The sequence below is a fragment of the Mustelus asterias genome, chromosome 15 (genome assembly GCF_964213995.1).
Source record: "Mustelus asterias chromosome 15, sMusAst1.hap1.1, whole genome shotgun sequence".
NCBI classification, from domain to species: Eukaryota; Metazoa; Chordata; class Chondrichthyes; order Carcharhiniformes; family Triakidae; genus Mustelus; species Mustelus asterias.
The window spans coordinates 2613915-2625705 of NC_135815.1; the positions used below are offsets into that span (position 1 = coordinate 2613915).

At 48.1% G+C, this 11791-nt stretch overlaps 1 protein-coding gene across 1 annotated transcript in view; it reads right to left on the reverse strand.

The window, feature by feature from the left end:
• LOC144504771 (neuronal acetylcholine receptor subunit alpha-2-like) overlaps window positions 1-11591 on the reverse strand; it is a 29360-nt gene extending 17769 nt beyond the window's left edge. Inside the window, exons 1-2 of the mRNA XM_078230514.1 lie at window positions 11442-11591; window positions 2657-2808 (exon numbers count right to left, since the gene is read on the reverse strand). Of these exons, the coding sequence (XP_078086640.1) occupies window positions 2657-2808; window positions 11442-11535 (246 nt within the window). The 5' untranslated portion in view covers window positions 11536-11591. The remainder of the gene's footprint in view (window positions 1-2656; window positions 2809-11441) is intronic.
• Between the last annotated feature and the right edge of the window lie 200 nt (window positions 11592-11791).

The following is an 11791-nucleotide window of genomic DNA, read 5'->3' on the forward strand; positions in this document are numbered from 1 at the left end:
AGTGAGTGGCAGTGATCACAAGCGGCAGTGATAGTGAGCAGCAGCGATAGTGAGCGGCAGCGATAGTGAGCGGCAGCAATAGTGAGCGGCAGTGATAGTGAGGGGCAGCGATAGTGAGCGGCAGCAATAGTGAGGGGCAGTGATCACGAACGGCAGCGATAGTGAGAGGCAGTGATCGTGAGTGGCAGCGATAGTGAGCGGCAGCGATAGTGAGCGGCAGCGATAGTGAGAGGCAGTGATAACGAGCGGCAGCGATAGTGAGCGGCAGCGATAGTGAGCGGCAGCAATAGTGAGCGGCAGCAATAGTGAGCGGCAGCGATAGTGAGTGGCAGCGATAGTGAGGGGCAGTGATCACGAGTGGCAGCGATAGTGAGAGGCAGTTATCGTGAGCGGCAGCGATAGTGAGCGGCAGCGATAGTGAGCAGCAGCGATAGTGAGCAGCAGCGATAGTGAGCAGCAGCGATAGTGAGCGGCAGCAATAGCAAGCGGCAGCGATAGTGAGAGGCAGTGATCATGAGTGGCAGCGATAGTGAGCAGCAGCGATAGTGAGCGGCAGCAATAGCAAGCGGCAGCGATAGTGAGAGACAGTTATCGTGAGCGGCAGCGATAGTGAGCGGCAGCGATTGTGAGCAGCAGCGATAGTGAGCAGCAGCAATAGCAAGCGGCAGCGATAGTGAGAGGCAGTGATCGTGAGTGGCAACGATAGTGAGTGGCAGTGATCACGAGCGGCAGTGATAGTGAGTGGCAGCAATAGTGAGCGGCAGCGATAGTGAGAGGCAGTGATAGTGAGAGGCAGCGATAGTGAGTGGCAGCGATAGTGAGTGGCAGTGATTGTGAACGGCAGCAATAGTGAGCGGCAGCGATGGTGAGCAGCAGCGATAGTGAGCGGCAGCGATAATGAGCGGCAGCGATGGTGAGCGGCAGCGATGGTGAGCGGCAACGAAGGTGAGTGGCAGCGATGGTGAGCGGCAGCGATGGTGATGACAGCAATGGTGAGTGGCAGCGATGGTGAGTGGCAACGATGGTGAGCGACAGCGATGGTGAGCGACAGTGATGGTGAGCGGCAACGAAGGTGAGCGACAGCGATAGTGAGTGGCAACGATGGTGAGCGGTAGTGATGGTGAGCGACAGTGATGGTGAGCGACAGCGATAATGAGCGGCAACAATAGTGACCAGCAGCGATAGTGAGCGGCAACGATAGTGAGCGGCAACGATGGTGAGCGGCAGCGATAATGAACGGCAACGATAGTGAGTGGCAGCGATAGTGAGCTGCAACGATGGTGAGCGGCAGCGATGGTGAGCGGCAGCGATAGTGAGCGGCAGCGATAGTGAGCGGCAGCGATGGTGGGCAGCAGTGATCATGAGTGGCAGCGATAGTGAGCGGCAGCATTGGTGAGGGGCAGTGATGGTGAGCAGCAGCGATAATGAGCGGAAACGATGGTGAGCGGCAGCGATAGTGAGCAGCAGCGATAATGAGTGGCAACGAAGGTGAGCGGCAGCGATAGTGAGCAGCAGTGATCATGAGTGGCAGCGATAGTGAGAGGCAGTAATTGCGAGCTGCAGCGATAGTGAGCAGCAGTGATCATGAGTGGCAGCGATAGTGAGCTGCAACGATGGTGAGCGGCAGCGATGGTGAGCGACAGCGATAGTGAGTGGCAGCGATAGTGAGCGGCAGCGATAGTGAGCGGCAGCGATGGTGAGTGGCAGCGATGGTGGGCAGCAGTGATCATGAGTGGCAGCGATAGTGAGCGGCAGCATTGGTGAGGGGCAGTGATGGTGAGCAGCAGCGATAATGAGCGGAAACGATGGTGAGCGGCAGCGATAGTGAGCAGCAGTGATCATGAGCAGCAGCAATAGTGAGAGGCAGCGATAGTGAGCGGCAGTGATCAGGAGTGGCAGCGATAGTGAAAGGCAGTAATTGCGAGCTGCAGCGATAGTGAGCAGCAGTGATCATGAGTGGCAGCGATAGTGAGAGGCAGCGATAGTGAGCGGCAGTGATCAGGAGTGGCAGCGATAGTGAAAGGCAGTAATTGCGAGCTGCAGCGATAGTGAGCGGCAGCGATAGTGAGAGGCAGCAATCGTGGGCGGCAGCGATAGTGAGAGGCAGCGATAGTGAGCAGCAGTGATCATGAGTGGCAGCGATAGTGAAAGGCAGTAATCGTGGGTGGCAGAGATAGTGAGCGGCAGTGATCGTGAGCAGCAGCGATAGTGAGAGGCAGTGATAGTGAGCAGCAGAGATCATGAGTGGCAGCGATAGTGAGAGGCAGCGATAGTGAAAGGCAGTAATTGTGAGCTGCAGCGATAGTGAGCAGCAGCGATAGTGAGTGGCAGGGATAGTGAAAGGCAGTAATTGTGAGCTGCAGCGATAGTGAGTGGCAGCGATAGTGCGTGGCGGCGATAGTGAGCGGCAGCGATAATGAGCGGCAGTGATAGTGAGCGACAACGATAGTGAGCGGCAGCGATGGTGAGCGGCAGCGATGGTGAGCAGCAGCAATGGGGAGAGGCAGTGATTGTGAGCGGCAGCGATAGTGAGAGGCAGCAATAGTGAGTGGCGGCGATAGTGAGAGGCAGCGATAGTGAGTGGCGGCGATAGTGAACGGCAGCAATAATGAGCGGCAGTGATAGTGAACAGCAGTGATAGTGAGCTGTATTTTACCACATCAATGAGCTGAGCGATGGAAAGTCCAAAGTTGACGATGACGGCGTCTGACGTGTTGGGGACGGGTCTTGTCCATCGGTTGTAGCCTGTGAAGAGATGTTTGAAGAGTCGCTCCTCTGCCTGGGAACGAGTCTTCTCCTGACAATAAACTGGAAATAAGAGAGCGAGGTGCGAGTGAGAACCTTGGTGAAATTCAGAGATATTGATTGAACACATTCTTTACAGATCGGCTGAGAGGAAATGGAAACTCCTGTCCCCTTCTCTTCCTGTCTGTAATCCATCATTGAAAAGGAAGAGTGTGCACAAACTGACCAACCAGCAGCAAGCTCTTTGTGGTTTTAAATACGGGTGATTATTTATTTATACAACCACCCCAAACCCGGACATTTCACCAATCACTCACCCACTCACACACACAAACAGACCTGAGGAAAATACAGTTAAAACGGATAGTGCTCCTTTACCAGTTCCAAAGGAATAAGTTGAGATTGGTTCATGTTGATTCAGGCCTGCTGTGGGTGTTGCTGTTTCTTGCTGCGTGCTTTGCAGACTGACTGGTGCTTGGAGTGAATAAGATTGATTACCTGTTGACAGTTTTGACCACATAATCAATAATTCTATTGTCCACCCAGACAGGTTTGAAGTTCAAACCCATTGCTGTACAGTGAGTGTTGGATGGTGGCCATTCGCACCGACTTGTGATTTGACTGGCTTCCCTATGGCTCTTTTTAAAAAGGTTTTGAGCTCAGAAACAATACTGTTCACAAAGTTTGAATTTTCGATAAGTGCACAACAATAAAAGGTGTTGTTTTGAACAATTTACTCGAACATGGATGTGGGCATCGCTGGCAAGGTCAGTGTGTTTGTTGCCCATCCCTAATTGCTCTTGAGATGAGAGGCTTTGTAGGCTCTTGCCAAGGGCAGTTAAGAGTCACCCACATTGCTGTGGGTCTGGAGTCATGTGTAGGCCACACCGGGTAAGGACATTAATGACACAACAATTACATGCCCACCATTACTGAGACTATATGGGGGGCGCTGGCCTAGTGGTATTATCGCTAGACTATTAATCTAGAAACTCAGCTAATGTTCTGGGGACTTGGGTTCAAATCCTGCCACGGCAGGTCGTGGAATTTGAATTCAATAAAAAATATCTGGAATTAAGAATCTACTGATGACCATGAAACTATTTTCAATTGTCAGAAAAACCCATCTGGTTCACTAATGTCCTACAGGGATGGAAATCTGCCGTCCTTACCCGGTCTGGCTTACATGTGACTCCAGAGCCACAGCAATGTGGTTGACTCTCAACTGCCTGCTGAACAAGGGCAACTAGGGATGGGCAATAAATGCTGGACAGCCAGTGACGCCCATGACCCACACATGAATTTTTAAAAAACTAAGTTTAATTCCAGATTGTTTAATTGAATTTGAATTCTACCGTCGGCCGTGGTGGGATTTGAACCTGTGTCCCCAGAGCATTAGCCCGGGTCTCGGGGCTACAAATCCAGTGACAAGACCACGACACAAACATCTGCCCATTCCACAAATGGATTCATCTTGGTGTGTCCATCCAAGGGTGGCACTCTGCCTCTGGTCACTCGATGTGATTTGAGATATGTCGGAGTCTATGAAGAAATTTTAAAAGTCACCTGACCCTCAGTAGCCACTTCAGCGACTTTTTAATATCCATTTTTAAAAGAAGTGGCAATTCCAGAAAATTCTACATTGATGTTCTTTATTTTTTCATGTGATGTGGCCATCGCTGGCTAGGCCAGCATTTATTGCCAATCCAGAATTGCCCTGGAGAAGGTGGTGGTGAGCTGCCTTCTTGAACTTGCAGTCTCTGAGGTGTAGGTACACCCACAGCACTATTAGGGAGGGAGTTCCAGGATTTTGACCCAGCATCTGTGAAGGAACAGCTGATATATTTCCAAGTCAGGACGGTGAGAGACTTGGAGGGAACCTCCAGGTGGTGATGTTCTCATATGACCCCATCAGAAACCCCTGCTGACTGAGGGCACCCCCGATGTTTCGGTGACCTCTGAACCTCCATCCCAACCTCGGCCTCTCTGCCGGGGCCCCCACTGCCCTCCTCATAACTCCCCAGGCCTTCCCTCCCATCCCTGCTCTGAGACCCCTGACACTGAGCTATACCTCGGGTTCTCGGACTTGGCCTCAGACCTCCCGGTGCAGTTCTTCATCTGACCACTGCGGGGACTGGAGAGCTGCCAGCCAATCAGGATGGCCCGCAGCTTTCCAAGATGGGACCTCCACCCGAGTGAGGGGAGGATGAGGGGAGGGACATCCCTCCGACTGTCAATCAACCCTTATTTGAGTGGAAAATGACAGGAGGTCAGCTGGAGTCAATGGTGATGTGTTCAGGCCGGGGAGTCTGTAACTGAGACAAGATGAGGCGAAATTTAAACATTTGATTCACGTCACTGAGTGATTGAGAGGGGAAACCACCACTGATCAAAATAACCCTGCCCAGACAAACAGCTCAGAATAAAACATCATCAGACACTGAGTCAAGGAGCTGTCTTTATCCAGAGCACAGGTGGAGTGGAAAGGAATTGAGTGATTGATGCTATGGACAGCTTCTTATCAAATCAAACATAAAGATTCAGAAAAAGGGTTGGCATTGTTTGTGGACATAGTTATTCTGCTATTCCCCTCTGTCAAATCCATCAAGGAATCACAGACATCAATTCCTGCGTGAGGAACCATGTGAACAAGCTGTGCTTCCCTGCTGATGCATGACCTGTGCACTGGGACCCGACCTTTACCTGCCTCCTGTCAACATCCGAGACCCAAAGATAATTTCAGCAATGTGCAATTGAGAAGAGATTGACTAGGTTAGGATTGTTTTCACTGGAGTTCAGATGAATGAGGGGGGATCTCACAGAGACTTATAAAATTCTAACAGGACTAGACAGGGTAGATGCAGGGAGGATGTTTCTGATGGTGGGGGAGTCCAGAACCAGGGGTCACAGTCTGAGGATTCGGGGTAGACCATTTAGGACGGAGATGAGGAGACATTTCTTCACCAAAGTGTAGCGAGCCTGTGGAATTCATTACCACAGGAAGTAGTTTATGCCAAAACACTGAATGTATTCAAGAGGTGGCTGGATATAGCACTTGGGGCGAATGGGATCAAAGGTTGTGGGGAAAAAGCAGGATTAGGCTATTGAGTTGGACGATCAGCCATGATCATGATGAATGGCGGAGCAGGCTCGAAGGGCCAAATGGCCTCCTCCTTCTCCTATCTTCTATGTTTCTATGTTACCTGTCACCCATCTGCAGAGAGCGGGCCATCGGGATGAGCCTGGAGCCGGGTGAATCTCAGTGACATTTGTTCAGCACCCAGAGGCATTCGAGCAAAGCCAAAAACACCTCTGTGAGATCGGCACTGGGGTCAAACAGGGTTAGGTTCCATACCAAGGAACACATGGAGTGACAAATGGACAGACTCTCTCACACCAGTAAAGAGTTTGGTTTCATCATTAGCATCAGGAAGACAAATGTCACGATCTCGCATGTTGCCATACAGCCACCTATCAGCATTGACAATGTGCGCGACACTGGAGATTGTTGCTAGCTGCACATATTGGGAAATAGGTAAGGTAGATAGTTAACCTCTTTTCCCAAAGGTAGGGGAGTCTAAAACTAGAGGGCATAGGTTTAAGGTGAGAGGGGAGAGATACAAAAGTGTCCCGAGGGGCAATTTTTTCACACAGAGGGTGGTGAGTGTCTGGAACGAGCTGCCAGAGGTAGTAGTAAAGGCGGGTACAATTTTGTCTTAGGCAGTTACATGGATAAGATGGGTACAGAGGAATATGAGCCAAACGCAGGCAATTGGAACTAGTTTAGTGGTAAAAACTGAGCAGCATGGACAAGTTGGGCCGAAGAGCCTGTTTCCATGCTGTAAACCTCTACGACTCTGTGACTTTATATCTCAGCTCCACAATCCCCAACAATCTGTCATTTAATGCTGAAATCAGCACACACAGAGCAAAAGCTGCAGGTGTTGCGTCCAAGCTGAGTAAGAAAGTGTGGATCAACAACAACCTGACCAAGAACACCAAACTGGGAGTTTACCAAGCCTGCTTCCTCAGCACGTTCCGCTACACTGAGAGACCTGAACAACATCTGCCAGGCAGGAGAAAAGGCTGAACAGTTTCCTCATTCGTTGGCTCAGACATATCCTTCGCATCTCTGGGCAGGACAAGGTCACCAACTCCGAGATACTGGAGCATACTAATTTGTCAAGATGCCCCTTAAAAGTCACTACCGTATCCGCTTCCACTACCTCCCCCGGCAACGAGTTCCAGGCACCCACTACTCTCTGTGTAAAAAGATCTGCCTTGTACATCTCCTTTAAACCTTGCCCCTCGCACCTTAAACCTGTGCCCCCCAGTAATTGACTCTTCCACCCTGGGAAAAAGCTTCTGACTATCCACTCTGTCCATGCCCCTCATAATCTTGTAGACTTCTATCAGGTCGCCCCTCAACCTCCGTCGTTCCAGTGAGAACAAACCAAGTTTCTGCAACCTCTCCTCATAGCTAATGCCCTCCATACCAAGCAACATCCTGGTAAATCTTTTCTGTACCCTCTCCAAAGCCTCCACATCCTTCTGGTACTGTGGCGACCAGAATTGAACACTATATTCCAAGTGCGGCCTAACTAAGGTTCTATAAAGCTGCAACATGACTTGCCAATTTTTAAACTCAATGCTCCGACCGATGAAGGCAAGCATGCCGTATGCCTTCTTGACTACCTTCTCCACCTGCATTGCCACTTTCAGTGACCTGTGTACCTGTACACCCAGATCCCGTTGCCCATCAATACTTTTAAGGGTTCTGCTATTTACTGTATATTTCCTATCTGTATTAGACCTTCCAAAATGTATTACATCACATTTGTCCGGATTAAACTCCATCTGCCATCTCTCCGCCCAAGTCCCCAACTGATCTATATCCTGCTGTATCCTCTGATAGTCCTCATCGCTATCCGCAAATCCACCAACCCTTGTGTCGTCCGCAAACTTACTAATCAATCCAGTGACATTTTCCTCCAAATCATTTATATATATTACAAACAGCAAAGGTCCCAGCACTGATCTCTGAGGAACGCCCAGTCCAACGCCGGCATCTCCACATCATGAACGCCACTTGTCACAGCCCTCCATTCAGAAATGCACCCTTCCACTGCTACCCTCTGTCTTCTTTGACCGAGCCAGTTTTGTATCCATCTTGCCAGCTCACCTCTGATCCCATGCAAGTTCACCTTCTGCACCAGTCTGCCATGAGGGACCTTGTGAAAGGCCTTACTGAAGTCCATGTAGACAACATTCACTGCCCTCCCCTCATCAATCACCTTCGTCACTTCCTCGATAAACTCGATCAAGTTCATGAGACACGACCTCCCCTTCACAAAACCATGTTGCCTCTCACTGATACATCCTCTTATTTCCATGTGGGAATAAGTCCTATCTTGAAGAATCCTCTCCAATAATTTCCCTACCAGTGATGTTAGGCTCACCGGCCTGTAATTACCTGGATTATTCTTGCTACCCTTTTTAAACAAAGGAACAACATTGGCTATTCTCCAATCTTCTAGGACCTCCCCTGTCGCCAGTGAGGATACAAAGATTTCTCTCAAGGCTCCAGCAATTTCCTCCCTTGCCTCTCTCAGTATTCAGGGCCCATCAGGCCCTGGGGACTTGTCTACATCGATGTTTCTCAAGAACCACAATACCTCCTCCTTTTTGATCTCAACATGACTCAAACTATCTACACATCCTTTTGCCTGTGAGATTTACACATCTCAGAATTGGCTGAATGATAGGAAACAGTGAGCAATGGTTAATGGATATTTTTTGCGGGCTGGAGATTTATAGTGGAGTTCCCCAGGGGTTGGTTTTGGGACATTGAAACATTCCTGTGTGTAGGGGACAATTTCAGAGTTTGTGGATGACCCAAAACTTGAAGGTATCGTAAACTGTGAAGAGGAGAGTGCAAAACTTTAAAAGGATATAGACATGTAGGTGGATTGGACAGATAGGTGGCCGATGAAGTTCAATGTGGAGAAGTGTGAGGTTGTGCATTTTGCTGGGAAGAACATGGAGACAAAATGAAATGAAGGATGCAACTCTAAAGGAGCGCAGGAACAGAGAGACCTGGGTGTTTGTGTATAGATTATTGAAGGTGGCAGGACAGGTGGAGAGAGCAGTTAATAAGGCGTATAGTATTCTGGGCTTTATTAATAGGAGCATCGAGTAAGAGCAAGGAGAGGTTGGAACTGTTCTCCTTGGAGAGAAGGAAGTTGAGGGGAGATTTGATTGAGATGTTCAAAATCATGAGGTGTGTGAGACAGGGTGGAGAGAGAGAGACATTCTTCCCACTCGTAAAAGGATCAAGAATGAGAGGGAACAGATTTAAAGTGATCTGTGAAAGAACCAAATGTGATGTGAGAACAAACTTGTTTCACACAGTAAATGTTGGGGTGTGCAATGCACTGGGAAAGGGCACTAAATCATGATGCTCATTTGGAGAACCAGTGCAGGCACAATGGGCCAAATGGCCTCCTGCTGTGCTGTAACAATTCTGTAATTCTATAATTAATGAATTTGTAGTTCCCGTCTTTGCTTAAGTCCCTCACTCACAAATCTCCCTGCTTCAACGCTCTGCCGACAGGTAGCGCTCACACAGCCCTGCATTTCTACCCTCTGAAAAATAACAGTGAGTCATTTCTACTGAACATCAGAAACAGGTTAATCTAACTACCTAATTAACCCGCTACAGCTGCTCTCAGAGAGAGCTTGTATTTCCCTGTTTAAAACTGGAAGAAAATTAATTTACCTCTTAATTTACAGTCATCTTTAGTTGATTGCTAAATGTAAACAGAATTTAGACTTCAGAGAGAGAGATTAACCCCTAAAATCCCCTCATTCACCAATATCCCAGCTTCAATGCTGTGAGGCATTGGCAACTGCTAATGTAGCATGATGCTCGAGACCCCAGGAGTATTAACCCTGCAGTCACATAACTGAAGCTAGCTGGCAGGGAACGTCCCCTATCAAACCTCCTCTCAGCCTTCTTCTGTCCAAGGAGAATATTCCCAACCTCTCCAATCTATCTTCATCACTGAAGTTCCTCATCCCTGGAACCATTCTTGTAAACCTCTTCTGCGCTCTCTCCAACGTGTTCACATCCTTCCTATAGTGTGACACCCAGAACTGTGCACAATATCCCAGCTGAGGTCTAACTCGTGTCTTGTATAAGTTCAGCATAAGCTCCTTGCGCTTGTACTCTGTGCCCCGATTAATAAAACTAAGATTACAACCTGAACAAAGTAAATCTGTGCGTGTGAGAGAGGCTGCAGAACATAGAAGTGACATCAAGAAGTAGGCTGCAGAGTGTAACATCACCTCTCTGCTTCCCTGACATTTTTAAATTCAGGACTCTATCCCTGTTACTTTTTGGAAAACATCACAGAGTTGGAGAACCTGAATCGAAGGGAGATTCAAGTACCGTTGCATCCACTTCAGTAAAAGGCGGATCACAGTTTAGAAGGAGTCTCTCTCCAAAAAAACAACAGCTTACATCGACAGCAACACCAAAGGAACATCGAAACTTATTTCTTATTCCAAGTCCGCCTGAGCACCACCCTCCTGACTAGAGACTTTTCAACTTCTGTCTACACTTCCTGCTGCCTCGGGAAAAGCAGCCAGCATAATCAAGGACCCCACACACCCCGGACATTCTCTCTTCCATCTTCTTCCATCGGGAAAAAGATACAAAAGTCTGAGGCCACGTACCGACTGACTCAAGAACAGCTTCTTCCCTGCTGCCATCAGGCTTTTGAATGGACCTACCTCGCACTAAGTTGATCTTTCTCTACACCGTAGCTGAGACTGTAACACTACATTCTGCACTCTCTCCTTTCCTTCTCTATGAACAGTATGCTTTGTCTGTATAGCGCGCAAGAAACAATACTTTTCACTGTATGTTAATACATGTGACAATAATAAATCAAATCAAATCAAATCATGAAAATTCTTTGTTTCTGGAAGACCAACTAAAGTATCAAAACAGCCACAAAAACATCAGGCTTGCATCAATATAAAGACTGAGATAGAGTTATATTTATAATTAAGACTTTTATTACATCTGCAAATAATCTTGTGTGTGTGTGGTGTGAGTGAGACGAGTGATTGAAAGGTTGTGTTTCCAGGTATGTGTGTGATAACAATTCACCTTCACTGTTAAAGGATCACCGAAAAGACAGCTGCTGGAATCTGTTATAAACTGGTGAATTCTCACAAAGAGAATTCTCACACATCTGACACACACACATCCTGATTACAGACTGGAAGAGGCCACACTAATTCTGTCTATCACAGAGCTTACTTAGAAAGAAATAAAAAAACTCCACTGAGAGTCAGTTCAATATTGAGCCAATACTTAGAGAATTAAATCAAATTCCCCACAGGATTTCCCCGGATCACAGAACATTTAACATACAGAAAAAGGCCATTCAGCCTATCGCGTCAGTGTTGGTCCAGAAAGTGTTCCCCCACTTGCTCCCCATCGAATTGAACATCAGGGGAATTGACCAAGTGCAGGGGGCTAGAACAAGTGCACATGTTGGGCTGAATGGCCTTTTTCCTGAGTGGTAAATGTTCGACTGTGAGATATTGCTCAATGGAATGTGAGAATCAGCCAATAAGGAGACACCCAGACACCTCAAAATAGAGGCTGCAAAATGTTTACTTACTGCTTCTGCTGAGTAAGATGAAGAAGGCGAGGAGAGAGCAGCCTCGGAACAATCGGCTTTCCATGGGGAAAATACAAAATATTCCCATTTTCATGCTTTCAACAAGATTTTTAAAATTTCTCTATCTCCATCAAGAAAACATTCCGGGGTTCCTCGCATGTGGAGCTGCCGACTAGAGCTGCACCGGGTCCACAATTCTCACTACTCTGAGTTCACGATTCTCACTGCTCCGGGTTCATGATTCTCACTGCTCCAGGTCCACAATTCTCACTGCCCTGAGTTCACGATTCTCACTGCTATGTGTTCACGATTTGCACTGCTCCAGGCTCACGATTTGCACTGCTCCAAGT